The sequence below is a fragment of the Triticum urartu genome, chromosome 2A (genome assembly GCF_056163025.1).
Source record: "Triticum urartu cultivar PI428250 chromosome 2A, HENAU_Tu73, whole genome shotgun sequence".
NCBI lineage: Eukaryota > Viridiplantae > Streptophyta > Magnoliopsida > Poales > Poaceae > Triticum > Triticum urartu.
In genome coordinates this window covers 749,280,612-749,295,336 of record NC_141874.1, presented here as the reverse complement: position 1 = coordinate 749,295,336, position 14,725 = coordinate 749,280,612, and the positions used below count along the sequence as shown (strand labels likewise).

Here is a 14,725-nt window from a genome sequence, read left to right as displayed (position 1 = left end):
AGATGGACTGTTTAATATCACGCACAAACGGCAAAACAACTAGAGGAACTACATGACAAAAAATAACAATTGAAAGAAGAAATTCTATGAAATTTTGTTCTATCAGGCATGCTTCAAAAGAGGCGTGACATGTCTTTTGTTTGCAGATTCATGTGATGAAAAGAGAATTAATTTAGTTGGGATGACATTTGCTCACTTTGTTTCACTAAATCTAGTGGGTGACCTCTTTGTGATGGTAGCGAATGTCATATTTGGAGATCGATCGAGGTGTATGGCGTCAAAAGGCCCAAAACCAAAAATGGTCGAATGACCCTCAAGTTCGAAACCAACCGACCCACAACGATATAGTTGGGACGGTTGGATTAATAAACCCTTCACCCATCAAACCCTTTCAGCTCCTTGCGGATGGGCGGTGCTTGGACACATTTCAAAACATGTACTCTAGTAGTCTGATTACCACTATACTTACATCTGGGTGCCGCTTATTTGCGTAGGACATGTTCGATCAATGTTGTGACCACGCAAGGGATAACGGGTACTTGTTGTGGGAGGACGCGAAGAAGATGCGGATGATAGTGAGTGGGGAGTTCCACCAAGAAATGCGGGAGTTCCTCCGCACGAATAAATGATCCAAGGGAAGTGACCATCTGGAAAGGAGAGAAGATGCTACTTGTCTGTACCACACGATCCTTCATGTGAGGAAGGCCTGAATATACGTACCCAGCAGACAAGTCTTTAGAAGATCCAATTGCATGAGTCAGAGTGGTAGTCTGGTAGATGTTGAAATCATTTGGACTCGACGGTCGTAAATCGAATGTAATCATATGTTCGATAGGTTTAGTCTGCAGTTTGTGTCATGCTAAATGTAAGTCACAGAAGGTAGTGGATTATTCTGTTGGGTAAATCAAAATCCGATGAACTGTACGTGATCCACTTCTCCAGTTCAGTTTTGCATGGAAGTTGCGTACAATTGTGATTAATCTGTGTTAATCAGTTTGGAACCACAGAAGTTTGCAAAACCGCATTGAGACAGGATTGACAATTTTGATTTTCAGTAAATTGGTTTATTATCTTTTTAACAAAATATATCCACACTCTGGTGTGCAGAGTAAAAAATACAATGAGCGTTCAATTTGATGTTCAGAAATAGGACAATATGCATGTACCAAATTTAAAATCTGGCCTCACATATAACAAGAGTTCAGTATAGAAATGAATTTATATTAAAAAAATGGTTTCAAATATTTGAACTAAAGTTCCACTTCTTTTTGTTCACAACATAGAACGGCTCGTTGTGTTGACACCAAAGGTATGGCAATGGTCGTCAACTCAACCGGAGGCAAAACCAAAACTGACCATCATACAACTGAACCGGATGCAAAACTAGCCAACAAAACCGGTTAACATGGTTGGTAACAAATCCTTCTCAGATGATTGTTTCCTTTTGTCATCCACATTATATTTGACTTTGCCTATAAATGTGTGTTTGGAAATCAGACTTATCCTTATAATATCCTATATCGTATACAAAGAGGCCCGAGCCAGCGGCCATGACCGGCAAGAAGCACGAGTCCTCCAAGAAGCAGCCCAAGGGCAGCCGCCTGCCACTCGGCGCCGACGCCGACGCGGTGGCTGACGCCGGGAAGCGCCGTCGCTCCGGCGCCGCCAAGCGCCACCAGGCCGAGGAGGAGGAGTTTGTGCCCTCCTCCATCAGCGCCAAAATCCTCCGCGAGGCCCTCAAGCAGCAGCAGGAGCAACAGGAGGAGATCCTCCACGTACTATTCAGTCTTCGAATGGCACAAATTATCAACGTGTGAAACTACATGGGCTAGCTGACGTACTAATAAATCATTAAAAATATCTGTGAACTGATTTAGAAACTTAAATCTAAAAGTTGGAACACCATATGACGGAAAATTCCTATTTAGAACGTGAATTTGTGGTTACATAGAAGAGATGCATTTTTTTCAGTATTATTACTAATAGAAAGTATTTCACATATATAAGAGATGAACTGTTTTATATCACGCCCAAACGACAAACAACTAGAGGAACTACATGACAAAAAATAACAATTGAAAGAATTTATTCTATGAAATTTTGTTCTATAAGGAATGCTTCAAAAGAGGCGTGACATGTCTTTTGGTTGCAGATTCATGTGATGACAAGAGAATTAATTTAGCTGGGATGACACTTGCTCACTTTGTTTCACTAAATCTAGTGGGTGACCTCTTTGTGATGGTAGCGGATGTCATATTTGGAGATCGATCGAGGTATATGGAGTCACAAGGCCCAAAACCAAAAATGGTCGAATGACCCTCAAGTTAGAAACCAACCGACCCACAACGATTGAGTTGGGACAGTTGGATTAATAAACCCTTCACCCATCAAACCCTTTCAGCTCCTTGCGGATGGACGGTGCTTGGACAAATTTCAAAACATGTACTCTAGTAGTATGATTACCACTATACTTACATCAGGGTGCCGCTTATTTGCGTAGGACATGTTTGACCAATGTTGTGACCACGCAAGGGATAATGGTTACTTATTGTGGGAGGACGCGAAGAAGATGCGGTTGATAGTGAGTGGGGAGTTCCACCAAGAAATGCGGGAGTTCCTCCACACGCAAAAATGATCCAAGGGAAGTGACCATCTGGAAAGAAGAGAAGATGCTACTTGTCTGTACCACACGATCCTTCATGTGAGGAAGGCCTGAATATACCTACCCAGCAGACAAGTCTTTAGAAGATCCAACTGCGGGAGGCAGAGTGGTAGTCTGATAGATGTTGAAATCATTTGGACTCGACGGTCGTAAATCGAATGTAATCATCTATTCGATAGGTTTAGTCTGCAGTTTGTGCCATGCTAAATGTAAGTCACAGAAGGTAGTGGATTATTCTGTTGGGCAAATCAAAATCCGATGAACTGTACGAGATCCACTTCTCCAGTTCAGTTTTGCATGGAAGTTGCGTACAATTGTGATTAATCTGTGTCAGTCAGTTTGGAACCACACAAGTTTGCAAAACCGCATTGAGACAGGATTGACAATTTTGATTTTCAGTAAATTGGTTTATTATCTTTTTAACAAAATATATCCACACTCTGGTGTGTAGAGTTAAAAATACAATGAGCGTTCAATTTGATGTTCAGGCATAGGACAATATGCATGTACCAAAGTTCAAATATGGCCTCACATTAAACGAGTGTTCAGTATAGAAACGAATTTATATTAAAAAAATGGTTTCAAATATTTGAACTAAAGTTCCACTTCTTTTTGTTCACAACATCGAACGGCTCGTTGTGTTGACACCAAAGGTATGGCAATGGTCGTCAACTCAACCGGAGGCAAAACCAAAACTGGCCATCATACAACTGAACCAGATGCAAAACTAGCCGACAAAACCGGTTAACATGGTTGGTAACAAATCCTTCTCAGATGATTGTTTCCTTTTGTCATCCACATTATATTTGACTTTGCCTATAAATGTGTTTTTGGAAATCAGACTTATCCTTATAATATCCTATATCGTATACAAAGAGGAAGAAACACTTGAATATTATTAGAGTAGTAATTGTCATTGGTGACGATGCAAAAGGAAAGAAACATGAAGAATCTTTAATCTACACATAAAAAAGATGGTCGATAAGTTTCCAATACCAACAATCGATCAACAGTGTGTTTCCTACCTATTTTGTATCAGTACACGCCTTCACAACCAACAACGGCTCCATTTTTAGATGGAAATACTCCTACACACTAGGATTAGGCCTCAATAAATATTTACCTTTTTCATCCCTCAATCCATAAAACAGATTGGCCCATGAAGGATACCAGTATATATATGCCCCCATACACGAGCATGTCATCCAAAGTTCATCGAGCAAACACACAAACACTGGACTACCACCGAACTTATCCCACGGATTTGCCAAGTCTTCTCTTTGAAATGGAGGGTGTTACAGTGTTGATTGTTGGTGCTGGGCCAGCAGGCCTCGCAACGGCAGCATGCCTTAGCCAATTCTCAATTCCTTATGCCATCGTCAAGCGCGAGAGCTGTAGCGCGTCACTCTGGCGCAACCGCGCGTATGATCGCCTCAAGCTGCATCTCGCAAAGGAGTTCTGTGAGTTGCCACACATGTCATACCCTGTAGATTCACCAACGTACATACCAAAAACCTTGTTTGTGAAGTACTTGGATGACTATGTTGAGCTTTTCAACATTCAACCAAAGTATCTCACCAGCGTGGAGTCATCCACATATGACAATGATGAAAAATGTTGGTCCATTGTGGCAAAGGACATGTCAAAGTGCACCACAGTCAAGTTCACGGCGAAGTTTCTTGTTGTGGCAAGTGGTGAGAATAGTGAAGAGAATATTCCAATGTTCCCTGGACTGGAAAACTTTCCAGGTGATGTTATCCACTCCTCAAGCTACAAGTCAGGCAAGAGCTACTCTGGCAAGAATGTATTGGTCATTGGATCTGGCAACTCCGGGATGGAAATTGCTTATGACCTTGCGACCCATGGTGCCAACACATCGATTGTTATACGAAGCCCGGTACGTACATGCACTATATATTTTCATTGGATGCATGAACGCAAACTCTTAGTATAGTTATTAATAGAATAGATGCAATTTTTAGTGTTATTACTAATAGGAAGTATTTCACGTAGAAAAAGAGATGGACTGTTTTATATCACACACAAACAACTGAAAGACTAGAGGAACCACATGACAAAAATTTATTTCTTGAAAGAAGAAATTCTATTTTTATAGTGCATACTTCAAAAGAGGTGTGACATGTTTTGTGGTTGCAGATTCATGTAATGACAAAGGAATTAATTCGTTTGGGGATGACACTTGCTCACCGTCTTCCATTGAATCTAGTGGATAAACTCCTTGTGATGGCAGCGTATTTAATATTTGGAGACCTGTCACAGCATGGCATCACAAGGCCAAAAATGGGTCCAATGACCCTCAAATCAGAAACAGGCCGATCTGCCGTAATTGATGTTGGGACTATTGGATTGATCAAAAAAGGCATCATCAAAGTAAGTATATCCTTGACATGACATAAATTTATAACATAGGTTGATTTGATATGCCAAGTTATCAATGTATTTTTTATCTCCTAAAGGTTCAAGGGAGCATTAGTAAGATCAAGGGCAACATAATTAAATTTCAATGCAGCAAAAGAATGTCATTTGATGCAATTGTGTTTGCAACTCGATACAAAAGCACGGCAAATATGTGGCTCAAGGTAATATAGCTTGTGTTTGAACATGTCTGAGTTTGTTTTCTTGGTGTAACCATTATTAAATCTGCTAACAGGGTCTATGTGTTTTTAATCCAGAATGGTGAGAGCATGTTAAATGGCAACGGACTGCCCATCCAAAAATATCTGAATCATTGGAAAGGTGGAAATGGGCTTTACTATGCTGGGTTGGCGAGGAGAGGATTAGCTGGTATTGCAACAGATGCCAAGAATATCGCTAATGACATCAAATCTATGATGGACTCTATGTCAAGTTAAATCATCTTTTACATGTAGTTTACCATGGCAAGCATGCTAGAAGGTTGATTCTTTGAGAAATATATCCATTGTGTCACCTTTGTATCTAGCTTTTAGACAAGTAAATTTATGTTTATTTTAAGGTTCATATGAGCCCCAGAGAGAGATGTACTATTATACTATAATCAAGGGCTATGTACTCTCATTACGCGGAGAGATTTCTAATTTTGGTTGAACCTACAACTGTGTATTATATTTTATTTACTTGAAATTATATGTGCAAAAGGCATGCGCTCAATACACTATTATCTATACCAAGATCTCTTGTGGCATGTTTACCCCATCAGTATACAACTGTAGGATGTAGTAATCACATCAGCCTAAAATAAATGCATAGTTCACTACATCCATCGTCGGTACTATAGTGCTATTCAGTCTTAGAATGGCACTAGTTATCATCCCATGCATCTGCATGGGGTAGCTGACGTACTATAAATCATTAAAAATATTTGTGAACACATTTATAAACTTAAAACTCAAACTTAGAACACCATATGACGGAAAACTACTATCTAGAACGTGTATTTGTGGTTACGTGATACACGTATCCTTAACTGTTGTGGACACAGTTTGTTGTGCCCGAAGCGCAGGGTTTGCAGTATGCAGTAAGTTTTCCATCGGCTAAGATCCAAGGTATCCATCCGCATATTCTTGGATATAAATTGCTTATTACCTTGCGACCATGGTGCCAATACTCTGATTGTTATACGAAGCCTGATATGTACTACATGCACTATATATTTTCACTGGGTACATGAACACAATTTTTTAGTATAGTTACCACTGGAAGAGATCCATTTTATAGTATTATTACTAATAGAAAGTTTTCACATATATAAGAGATGGACTGTTTGACACGACACACAAACAAACAAACAAACGACTAGAGGAACTACATGACAAACAATTAACTTTTGCAAGAAGAAATTCTATGAAATTTTGTTTTATCATGCATGCTTCAGAAGAGGTGTGACATGTCTTTTGGTTGCAGATTCATGTGATGACAACAGAATTTATTCAGTTGGGATGACACTTGCTCACCATCTTTCACTAAATCTAGTGAATAACCTCTTTGTGACGGCAGCGAATTTCATATTTGGAGACCTATCGAGGCATGGCATCACAAGGCCCAAAACCAAAAATGGATCACAACGACCCTCAAGTTAGAAATCTACCGATCCATAGTGATTCATGTTGGGACTGTTGGATTAATAAAAAAATCATCATCAAAGTATTTGGAATATTTGGAGGAATCTGCCTCATTAGTCATATTTTTATAGTTGAAAATAATAAGTAGACCTTTTCTCTCATAATGTTGGTTTGTTTTCTAGTTGGCACTTCTAGAGAGATCCTAGTCATCTACCTAGATATATAGATCTGACTCAAATGCGCAATTATATATTTCAAAAATAAGGCACTTACATGACGAAGAAGGCGGCTACTTGCATATATACTGAATGTTCATTATATTTGAAGGCATAACAAGCAATCATTTGTTTTCTTTTTGGAGAAACACCAACATTGGATTTATAAAAGTGTCAATGGGATATATAGAACATCATTTGAATCAGGACAATAAGAAATCCTAAGTACCCTTTTTTACAATGTGAACTGACGGAATAAAGCATATATAGTGGATGAGCTTCGCCCAGTTTTGTCTATCGCTTTTATCAACTGATGACTCATTGGAATTTACTGACTTCCAAGACAAAATATACTCGGATGGCAAAGATTGCTAATGCCAAACTTGAATTAGCTAAAAGCAACTATAACCAGTAACTGAAATATAATCTTAACACACTCATGGATTGGCGGAGTGTACCTCTGTATTCCGATTTCCGTTTTTTCAAAATAGCACATTTAACTGATGCATTGTTCGAGCAATCTTCAAATCATTCAAAAAAATCTAAGGCATTGTTCGGCCAGGCGCCTGAGTATGACATGATGGGCCGGCCCCTTAAGCAAGGAGAAGAAGCAAGCAGGCCCAGCAATGACGAGCGAGGCCTCCACAAGTCCACAAAAACAAAACCCGCCAATCTGCCATCCTCCTTCCTCCTCTAGGGTTTTACTATGCAGCGCCGCCGTCTCCCTCCCCACCTCCGTCCCCCGCCGCCCCACCTCCTACCCGGCAGACCACCACCGAGGCCCAAGCCAGCGGCCATGACTGGCAAGAAGCACAAGTCCTCCAAGAAGCAGCCCAAGGGCAGCCGCCTGCCGCTCGGCGCCAACGCCGATGCGGTGGCCGACGCCGGGACGCGTCGTCGCTCCGGCGCCGCCAAGCGCCACCAGGCCGAGGAGGAGGAGTTCGTGCCCTCCTCCATCAGCGCCAAGATCCTCTGCGAGGCCCTCAAGCAGCAGCAGGAGCAACAGGAGGAGATCCTCCACGTACTATTCAGTCTTCGAATGGCACAAATTATCAACGTGTGAAACTACATGGGCTAGCTGACGTACTAATAAATCATTAAAAATATATGTGAACTGATTTAGAAACTTAATCTAAAAGTTGGAACACCATATGACGGAAAATTACTATTTAGAACGTGAATTTGTGTTTACATAGAAGAGATGCATTTTTCAGTATTATTACTAATAGAATGTATTTCACATATATAAGAGATGGACTGTTTAATATCACGCACAAACGGCAAAACAACTAGAGGAACTACATGACAAAAAATAACAATTGAAAGAAGAAATTCTATGAAATTTTGTTCTATCAGGCATGCTTCAAAAGAGGCGTGACATGTCTTTTGTTTGCAGATTCATGTGATGACAAGAGAATTAATTTAGTTGGGATGACACTTGCTCACTTTGTTTCACTAAATCTAGTGGGTGACCTCTTTGTGATGGTAGCGAATGTCATATTTGGAGATCGATCGAGGTGTATGGCGTCAAAAGGCCCAAAACCAAAAATGGTCGAATGACCCTCAAGTTCGAAACCAACCGACCCACAACGATATAGTTGGGACGGTTGGATTAATAAACCCTTCACCCATCAAACCCTTCCAGCTCCTTGCGGATGGACGGTGCTTGGACACATTTCAAAACCTGTACTCTAGTAGTCTGATTACCACTATACGTACATCTGGGTGCCGCTTATTTGCGTAGGACATGTTCGATCAATGTTGTGACCACGCAAGGGATAACGGGTACTTGTTGTGGGAGGACGCGAAGAAGATGCGGATGATAGTGAGTGGGGAGTTCCACCAAGAAATGCGGGAGTTCCTCCGCACGAATAAATGATCCAAGGGAAGTGACCATCTGGAAAGGAGAGAAGATGCTACTTGTCTGTACCACACGATGCTTCATGTGAGGAAGGCCTGAATATACATACCCAGCAGACAAGTCTTTAGAAGATCCAACTGCATGAGTCAGAGTGGTAGTCTGGAAGATGTTGAAATCATTTGGACTCGACGGTCGTAAATCGAATGTAATCATATGTTCGATAGGTTTAGTCTGCAGTTTGTGTCATGCTAAATGTAAGTCACAGAAGGTAGTGGATTATTCTGTTGGGTAAATCAAAATCCGATGAACTGTACGTGATCCACTTCTCCAGTTCAGTTTTGCATGGAAGTTGCGTACAATTGTGATTAATGTGTGTTAGTCAGTTTGGAACCACAGAAGTTTGCAAAACCGCATTGAGACAGGATTGACAGTTTTGATTTTCAGTAAATTGGTTTATTATCTTTTTAACAAAATATATCCACACTCTGGTGTGTAGAGTTAAAAATACAATGAGCGTTCAATTTGATGTTCAGGCATAGGACAATATGCATGTACCAAAGTTAAAATCTGGCCTCACATATAACGAGAGTTCAGTATAGAAATGAATTTATATTAAAAAAATGGTTTCAAATATTTGAACTAAAGTTCCACTTCTTTTTGTTCACAACATCGAACGGCTCGTTGTGTTGACACCAAAGGTATGGCAATGGTCGTCAACTCAACCGGAGGCAAAACCAAAACTGACCATCATACAACTGAACCGGATGCAAAACTAGCCGACAAAACCGGTTAACATGGTTGGTAACAAATCCTTCTCAGATGATTGTTTCCTTTTGTCATCCACATTATATTTGACTTTGCCTATAAATGTGTGTTTGGAAATCAGACTTATCCTTATAATATCCTATATCGTATACAAAGAGGAAGAAACACTTGAATATTATTAGAGTAGTAATTGTCATTGGTGACGATGCAAAAGTAAAGAAACATGAAGAATCTTTAATCTACACATAAAAAAGATGGTCGATAAGTTTCCAATACCAACAATCGATCAACGGTGTGTTTCCTACCTATTTTGTATCAGTACACGCCTTCACAACCAACAACGGCTCCATTTTTAGATGGAAATACTCCTACACACTAGGATTAGGCCTCAATAAATATTTACCTTTTTCATCGCTCAATCCGTAAAACAGATTGGCCCATGAAGGATACCAGTATATATATGCCCCCATACACGAGCATGTCATCCAAAGTTCATCGAGCAAACACACAAACACTGGACTACCACCGAACTTATCCCACAGCTTTGTCAAGTCTTCTCTTTGAAATGGAGGGTGTTACAGTGTTGATTGTTGGTGCTAGGCCAGCAGGCCTCGCAACGGCAGCATGCCTTAGCCAATTCTCAATTCCTTATGCCATCGTCGAGCGCGAGAGCTGTAGCGCGTCACTCTGGCGCAACCGCGCGTATGATCGCCTCAAGCTGCATCTCGCAAAGGAGTTCTGTGAGTTGCCACACATGTCATACCCTGTAGATGCACCAACGTACATACCAAAAACCTTGTTTGTGAAGTACTTGGATGACTATGTTGAGCGTTTCAACATTCAACCAAAGTATCTCACCAGCGTGGAGTCATCCACATATGACAATGATGAAAATTGTTGGTCCATTGTGGCAAAGCACATGTCAAAGTGCACCACAGTCAAGTTCACGGCGAAGTTTCTTGTTGTGGCAAGTGGTGAGAATAGTGCAGAGAATATTCCAATGTTCCCTGGACTGGAAAACTTTCCAGGTGATGTTATCCACTCCTCAAGCTACAAGTCAGGCAAGAGCTACTCTGGCCAGAATGTATTGGTCATTGGATTTGGCAACTCTGGGATGGAAATTGCTTATGACCTTGCGACCCATGGTGCCAACACATCGATTGTTATACGAAGCCCGATACGTACATGCACTATATATTTTCATTGGATGCATGAACGCAAACTCTTAGTATAGTTATTAATAGAATAGATGCAATTTTTAGTGTTATTACTAATAGGAAGTATTTCACATAGAAAAAGAGATGGACTGTTTTATATCACACACAAACAACTGAAAGACTAGAGGAACCACATGACAAAAATTTATTTCTTGAAAGAAGAAATTCTATTTTTATAGTGCATACTTCAAAAGAGGTGTGACATGTTTTGTGGTTGCAGATTCATGTAATGACAAAGGAATTAATTCGTTTGGGGATGACACTTGCTCACCGTCTTCCATTGAATCTAGTGGATAAACTCCTTGTGATGGCAGCGTATTTAATATTTGGAGACCTGTCACAGCATGGCATCACAAGGCCAAAAATGGGTCCAATGACCCTCAAATCAGAAACAGGCCGATCTGCAGTAATTGATGTTGGGACTGTTGGATTGATCAAAAAAGGCATCATCAAAGTAAGTATATCCTTGACATGACATAAATTTATAACATATGTTGATTTGATATGCCAAGTTATCAATGTATTTTTTATCTCCTAAAGGTTCAAGGGAGCATTAGTAAGATCAAGGGCAACATAATTAAATTTCAATGCAGCAAAAGAATGTCATTTGATGCAATTGTGTTTGCAACTGGATACAAAAGCACGGCAAATATGTGGCTCGAGGTAATATAGCTTATGTTTGAACATGTCTGAGTTTGTTTTCTTGGTGTAACCATTATTAAATCTGCTAACAGGGTCTATGTGTTTTTAATCTAGAATGGTGAGAGCATGTTAAATGGCAACGGACTGCCCATCCAAAAACATCCGAATCATTGGAAAGGTGGAAATGGGATTTACTGTGCTGGGTTGGCGAGGAGAGGATTAGCTGGTATTGCAACAGATGCCAAGAATATCGCTAATGACATCAAATCTATGATGGACTCTATGTCAAGTTAAATCATCTTTTACATGTAGTTTACCATGGCAAGCATGCTAGAAGGTTGATTCTTTGAGAAATATATCCATTGTGTCACCTTTGTATCTAGCTTTTAGACAAGTAAATTTATGTTTATTTTAAGGTTCATATGAGCCCCGGAGAGAGATGTACTATTATACTATAATCAAGGGCTATGTACTCTCATTACGCGGAGAGATTTCTAATTTTGGTTGAACCAACAACTGTGTATTATATTTTATTTACTTGAAATTATATGTGCAAAAGGCATGCGCTCAATACACTATTATCTATACCAAAATCTCTTGTGGCATGTTTACCCCATCAGTATACAACTGTAGGATGTAGTAATCACATCAGCCTAAAATAAATGCATAGTTCACTACATCCATCGCCGGTACTGTAGTGCTATTCAGTCTTAGAATGGCACTAGTTATCACCCCATGCATCTGCATGGGGTAGCTGACGTACTATAAATCATTAAAAATATTTGTGAACATATTTAGAAACTTAAAACTAAAACTTAGAACACCATATGACGGAAAACTACTATTTAGAACGTGTATTTGTGGTTACGTGATACACGTATCCTTAACTGTTGTGGACACAGTTTGTTGTGCCCGAAGCGCAGGGTTTGCAGTATGCAGTAAGTTTTCCATCAGCTGAGATCCAAGGTATCCATCCGCATATTCTTGGATATAAATAGCTTATTACCTTGCGACCATGGTGCCAATACTCCGATTGTTATACGAAGCCTGATATGTACTACATGCACTATATATTTTCACTGGGTACATGAACACATTTTTTTAGTATAGTTACCACTGGAAGAGATCCATTTTTTTAGTATTATTACTAATAGAAAGTTTTCACATATATAAGAGATGGACTGTTTGATATGACGCACAAACAAACAAACGACTAGAGGAACTACATGACAAACAATTAACTTTTGCAAGAAGAAATTCTATGAAATTTTGTTTTATCATGCATGCTTTAGAAGAGGTGTGACATGTCTTTTGGTTGTAGATTCATATGATGATAACAGAATTTATTCAGTTGGGATGACACTTGCTCACCATCTTTCACTAAATCTAGGGAATAACCTCTTTGTGACGGCAGCGAATTTCATATTTGGAGACCTATGGAGGCATGGCATCACAAGGCCCAAAACCAAAAATGGATCACAACGACCCTCAAGTTAGAAACTTACCGATCCATAGTGATTGATGTTGGGACTTTTGGATTAATAAAAAAATCATCATCAAAGTATTTGGAATATTTGGAGGAATCTGCCTCATTAGTCATATTTTTATAGTTGAAAATAATAAGTAGACCTTTTCTCTCATAATGTCGGTTTGTTTTCTAGTTGGCACTTCTAGAGAGATCCTAGTCATCTACCTAGATATATAGATCTGACTCAAATGCGCAATTATATATTTCAAAAATAAGGCACTTACATGACGAAGAAGGCGGCTACTTGCATATATACTGAATGTTCATTATATTTGAAGGCATAACAAGCAATCATTTGTTTTCTTTTTGGAGAAACACCAACATTGGATTTATAAAAGTGTCAATGGGATATATAGAACATCATTTGAATCAGGACAATAAGAAATCCTAAGTACCCTTTTTTACAATGTGAACTGGCGGAATAAAGCATATATATGGGATGTGCTTCTCCCAGTTTTGTCTATCGCTTTTATCAACTGATGACTCATTGGAATTTACTGACTTCCAATACAAAATATACTCGGATGGCAAAGATTGCTAATGCCAAACTTGAATTAGCTAAAAGCAACTATAACCAGTAACTGAAATATAATCTTAACACGCTCATGGATTGGCGGAGTGTACCTCTGTATTCCGATTTCCCTTTTTTCAAAATAGCACATTTAACTGATGCATTGTTCGAGCAATCTTCAAATCATTCAAAAAAATCTGAGGCATTGTTCGGCCAGCCTCCTGAGTATGACATGATGGGCCGGCCCCTTAAGCAAGGAGAAGAAGCAAGCAGGCCCAGCAATGACGAGCGAGGCCTCCACAAGCCCACAAAAACAAAACCCGCCAATCCGCCATCCTCCTTCCTCCTCTAGGGTTTTACTATGCAGCGCCGCCGTCTCCCTCCCCACCTCCGTCCCCCGCCACCCCACCTCCTACCCGGCAGACCACCACCGAGGCCCGAGCCAGCGGCCATGACTGGCAAGAAGCACAAGTCCTCCAAGAAGCAGCCCAAGGGCAGCCGCCTGCCGCTCGGCGCCGACGCCGATGCGGTGGCCGACGCCGGGAAGCGTCGTCGCTCCGGCGCCGCCAAGCGCCACCAGGCCGAGGAGGAGGAGTTCGTGCCCTCCTCCATCAGCGCCAAGATCCTCCGCGAGGCCCTCAAGCAGCAGCAGGAGCAACAGGAGGAGATCCTCCACGTACTATTCAGTCTTCGAATGGCACAAATTATCAACGTGTGAAACTACATGGGCTAGCTGACGTACTAATAAATCATTAAAAATATCTGTGAACTGATTTAGAAACTTAAATCTAAAAGTTGGAACACCATATTACGGAAAACTACTATTTAGAATGTGAATTTGTGGTTACATAGAAGAGATGCATTTTTCAGTATTATTACTAATAGAAAGTATTTCACATATATAAGAGATGGACTGTTTAATATCACGCACAAACGGCAAAACAACTAGAGGAACTACATGACAAAAAATAACAATTGAAAGAAGAAATTCTATGAAATTTTGTTCTATCAGGCATGCTTTAAAAGAGGCGTGACATGTCTTTTGGTTGCAGATTCATGTGATGACAAGAGAATTAATTTAGTTGGGATGACACTTGCTCACTTTGTTTCACTAAATCTAGTGGGTGACCTCTTTGTGATGGTAGCGAATGTCATATTTGGAGATCGATCGAGGTATATGGCGTCACAAGGCCCAAAACCAAAAATGGTCGAATGACCCTCAAGTTCGAAACCAACCGACCCACAACGATTGAGTTGGGACAG

The 14,725-nt window shown here is 40.2% G+C and overlaps 2 protein-coding genes across 2 annotated transcripts; both read left to right on the top strand.

The window, feature by feature from the left end:
• The first annotated feature begins 3,860 nt into the window (after window positions 1–3,860).
• LOC147987694 (putative indole-3-pyruvate monooxygenase YUCCA10) lies at window positions 3,861–5,535 on the top strand. The gene is made up of 4 exons (XM_087540410.1): window positions 3,861–4,559; window positions 4,820–5,053; window positions 5,140–5,262; window positions 5,356–5,535. The coding sequence occupies exons 1-4, from the start codon at window positions 3,861–3,863 to the stop codon at window positions 5,533–5,535; spliced, it is 1,236 nt and encodes a 411-aa protein (XP_087396536.1).
• A 4,507-nt stretch (window positions 5,536–10,042) lies between these two features.
• Window positions 10,043–11,717, top strand: LOC147987693 (putative indole-3-pyruvate monooxygenase YUCCA10). Its single transcript, XM_087540409.1, has 4 exons — window positions 10,043–10,740; window positions 11,001–11,235; window positions 11,322–11,444; window positions 11,538–11,717. The coding sequence occupies exons 1-4, from the start codon at window positions 10,043–10,045 to the stop codon at window positions 11,715–11,717; spliced, it is 1,236 nt and encodes a 411-aa protein (XP_087396535.1).
• Window positions 11,718–14,725: the final 3,008 nt, after the last annotated feature.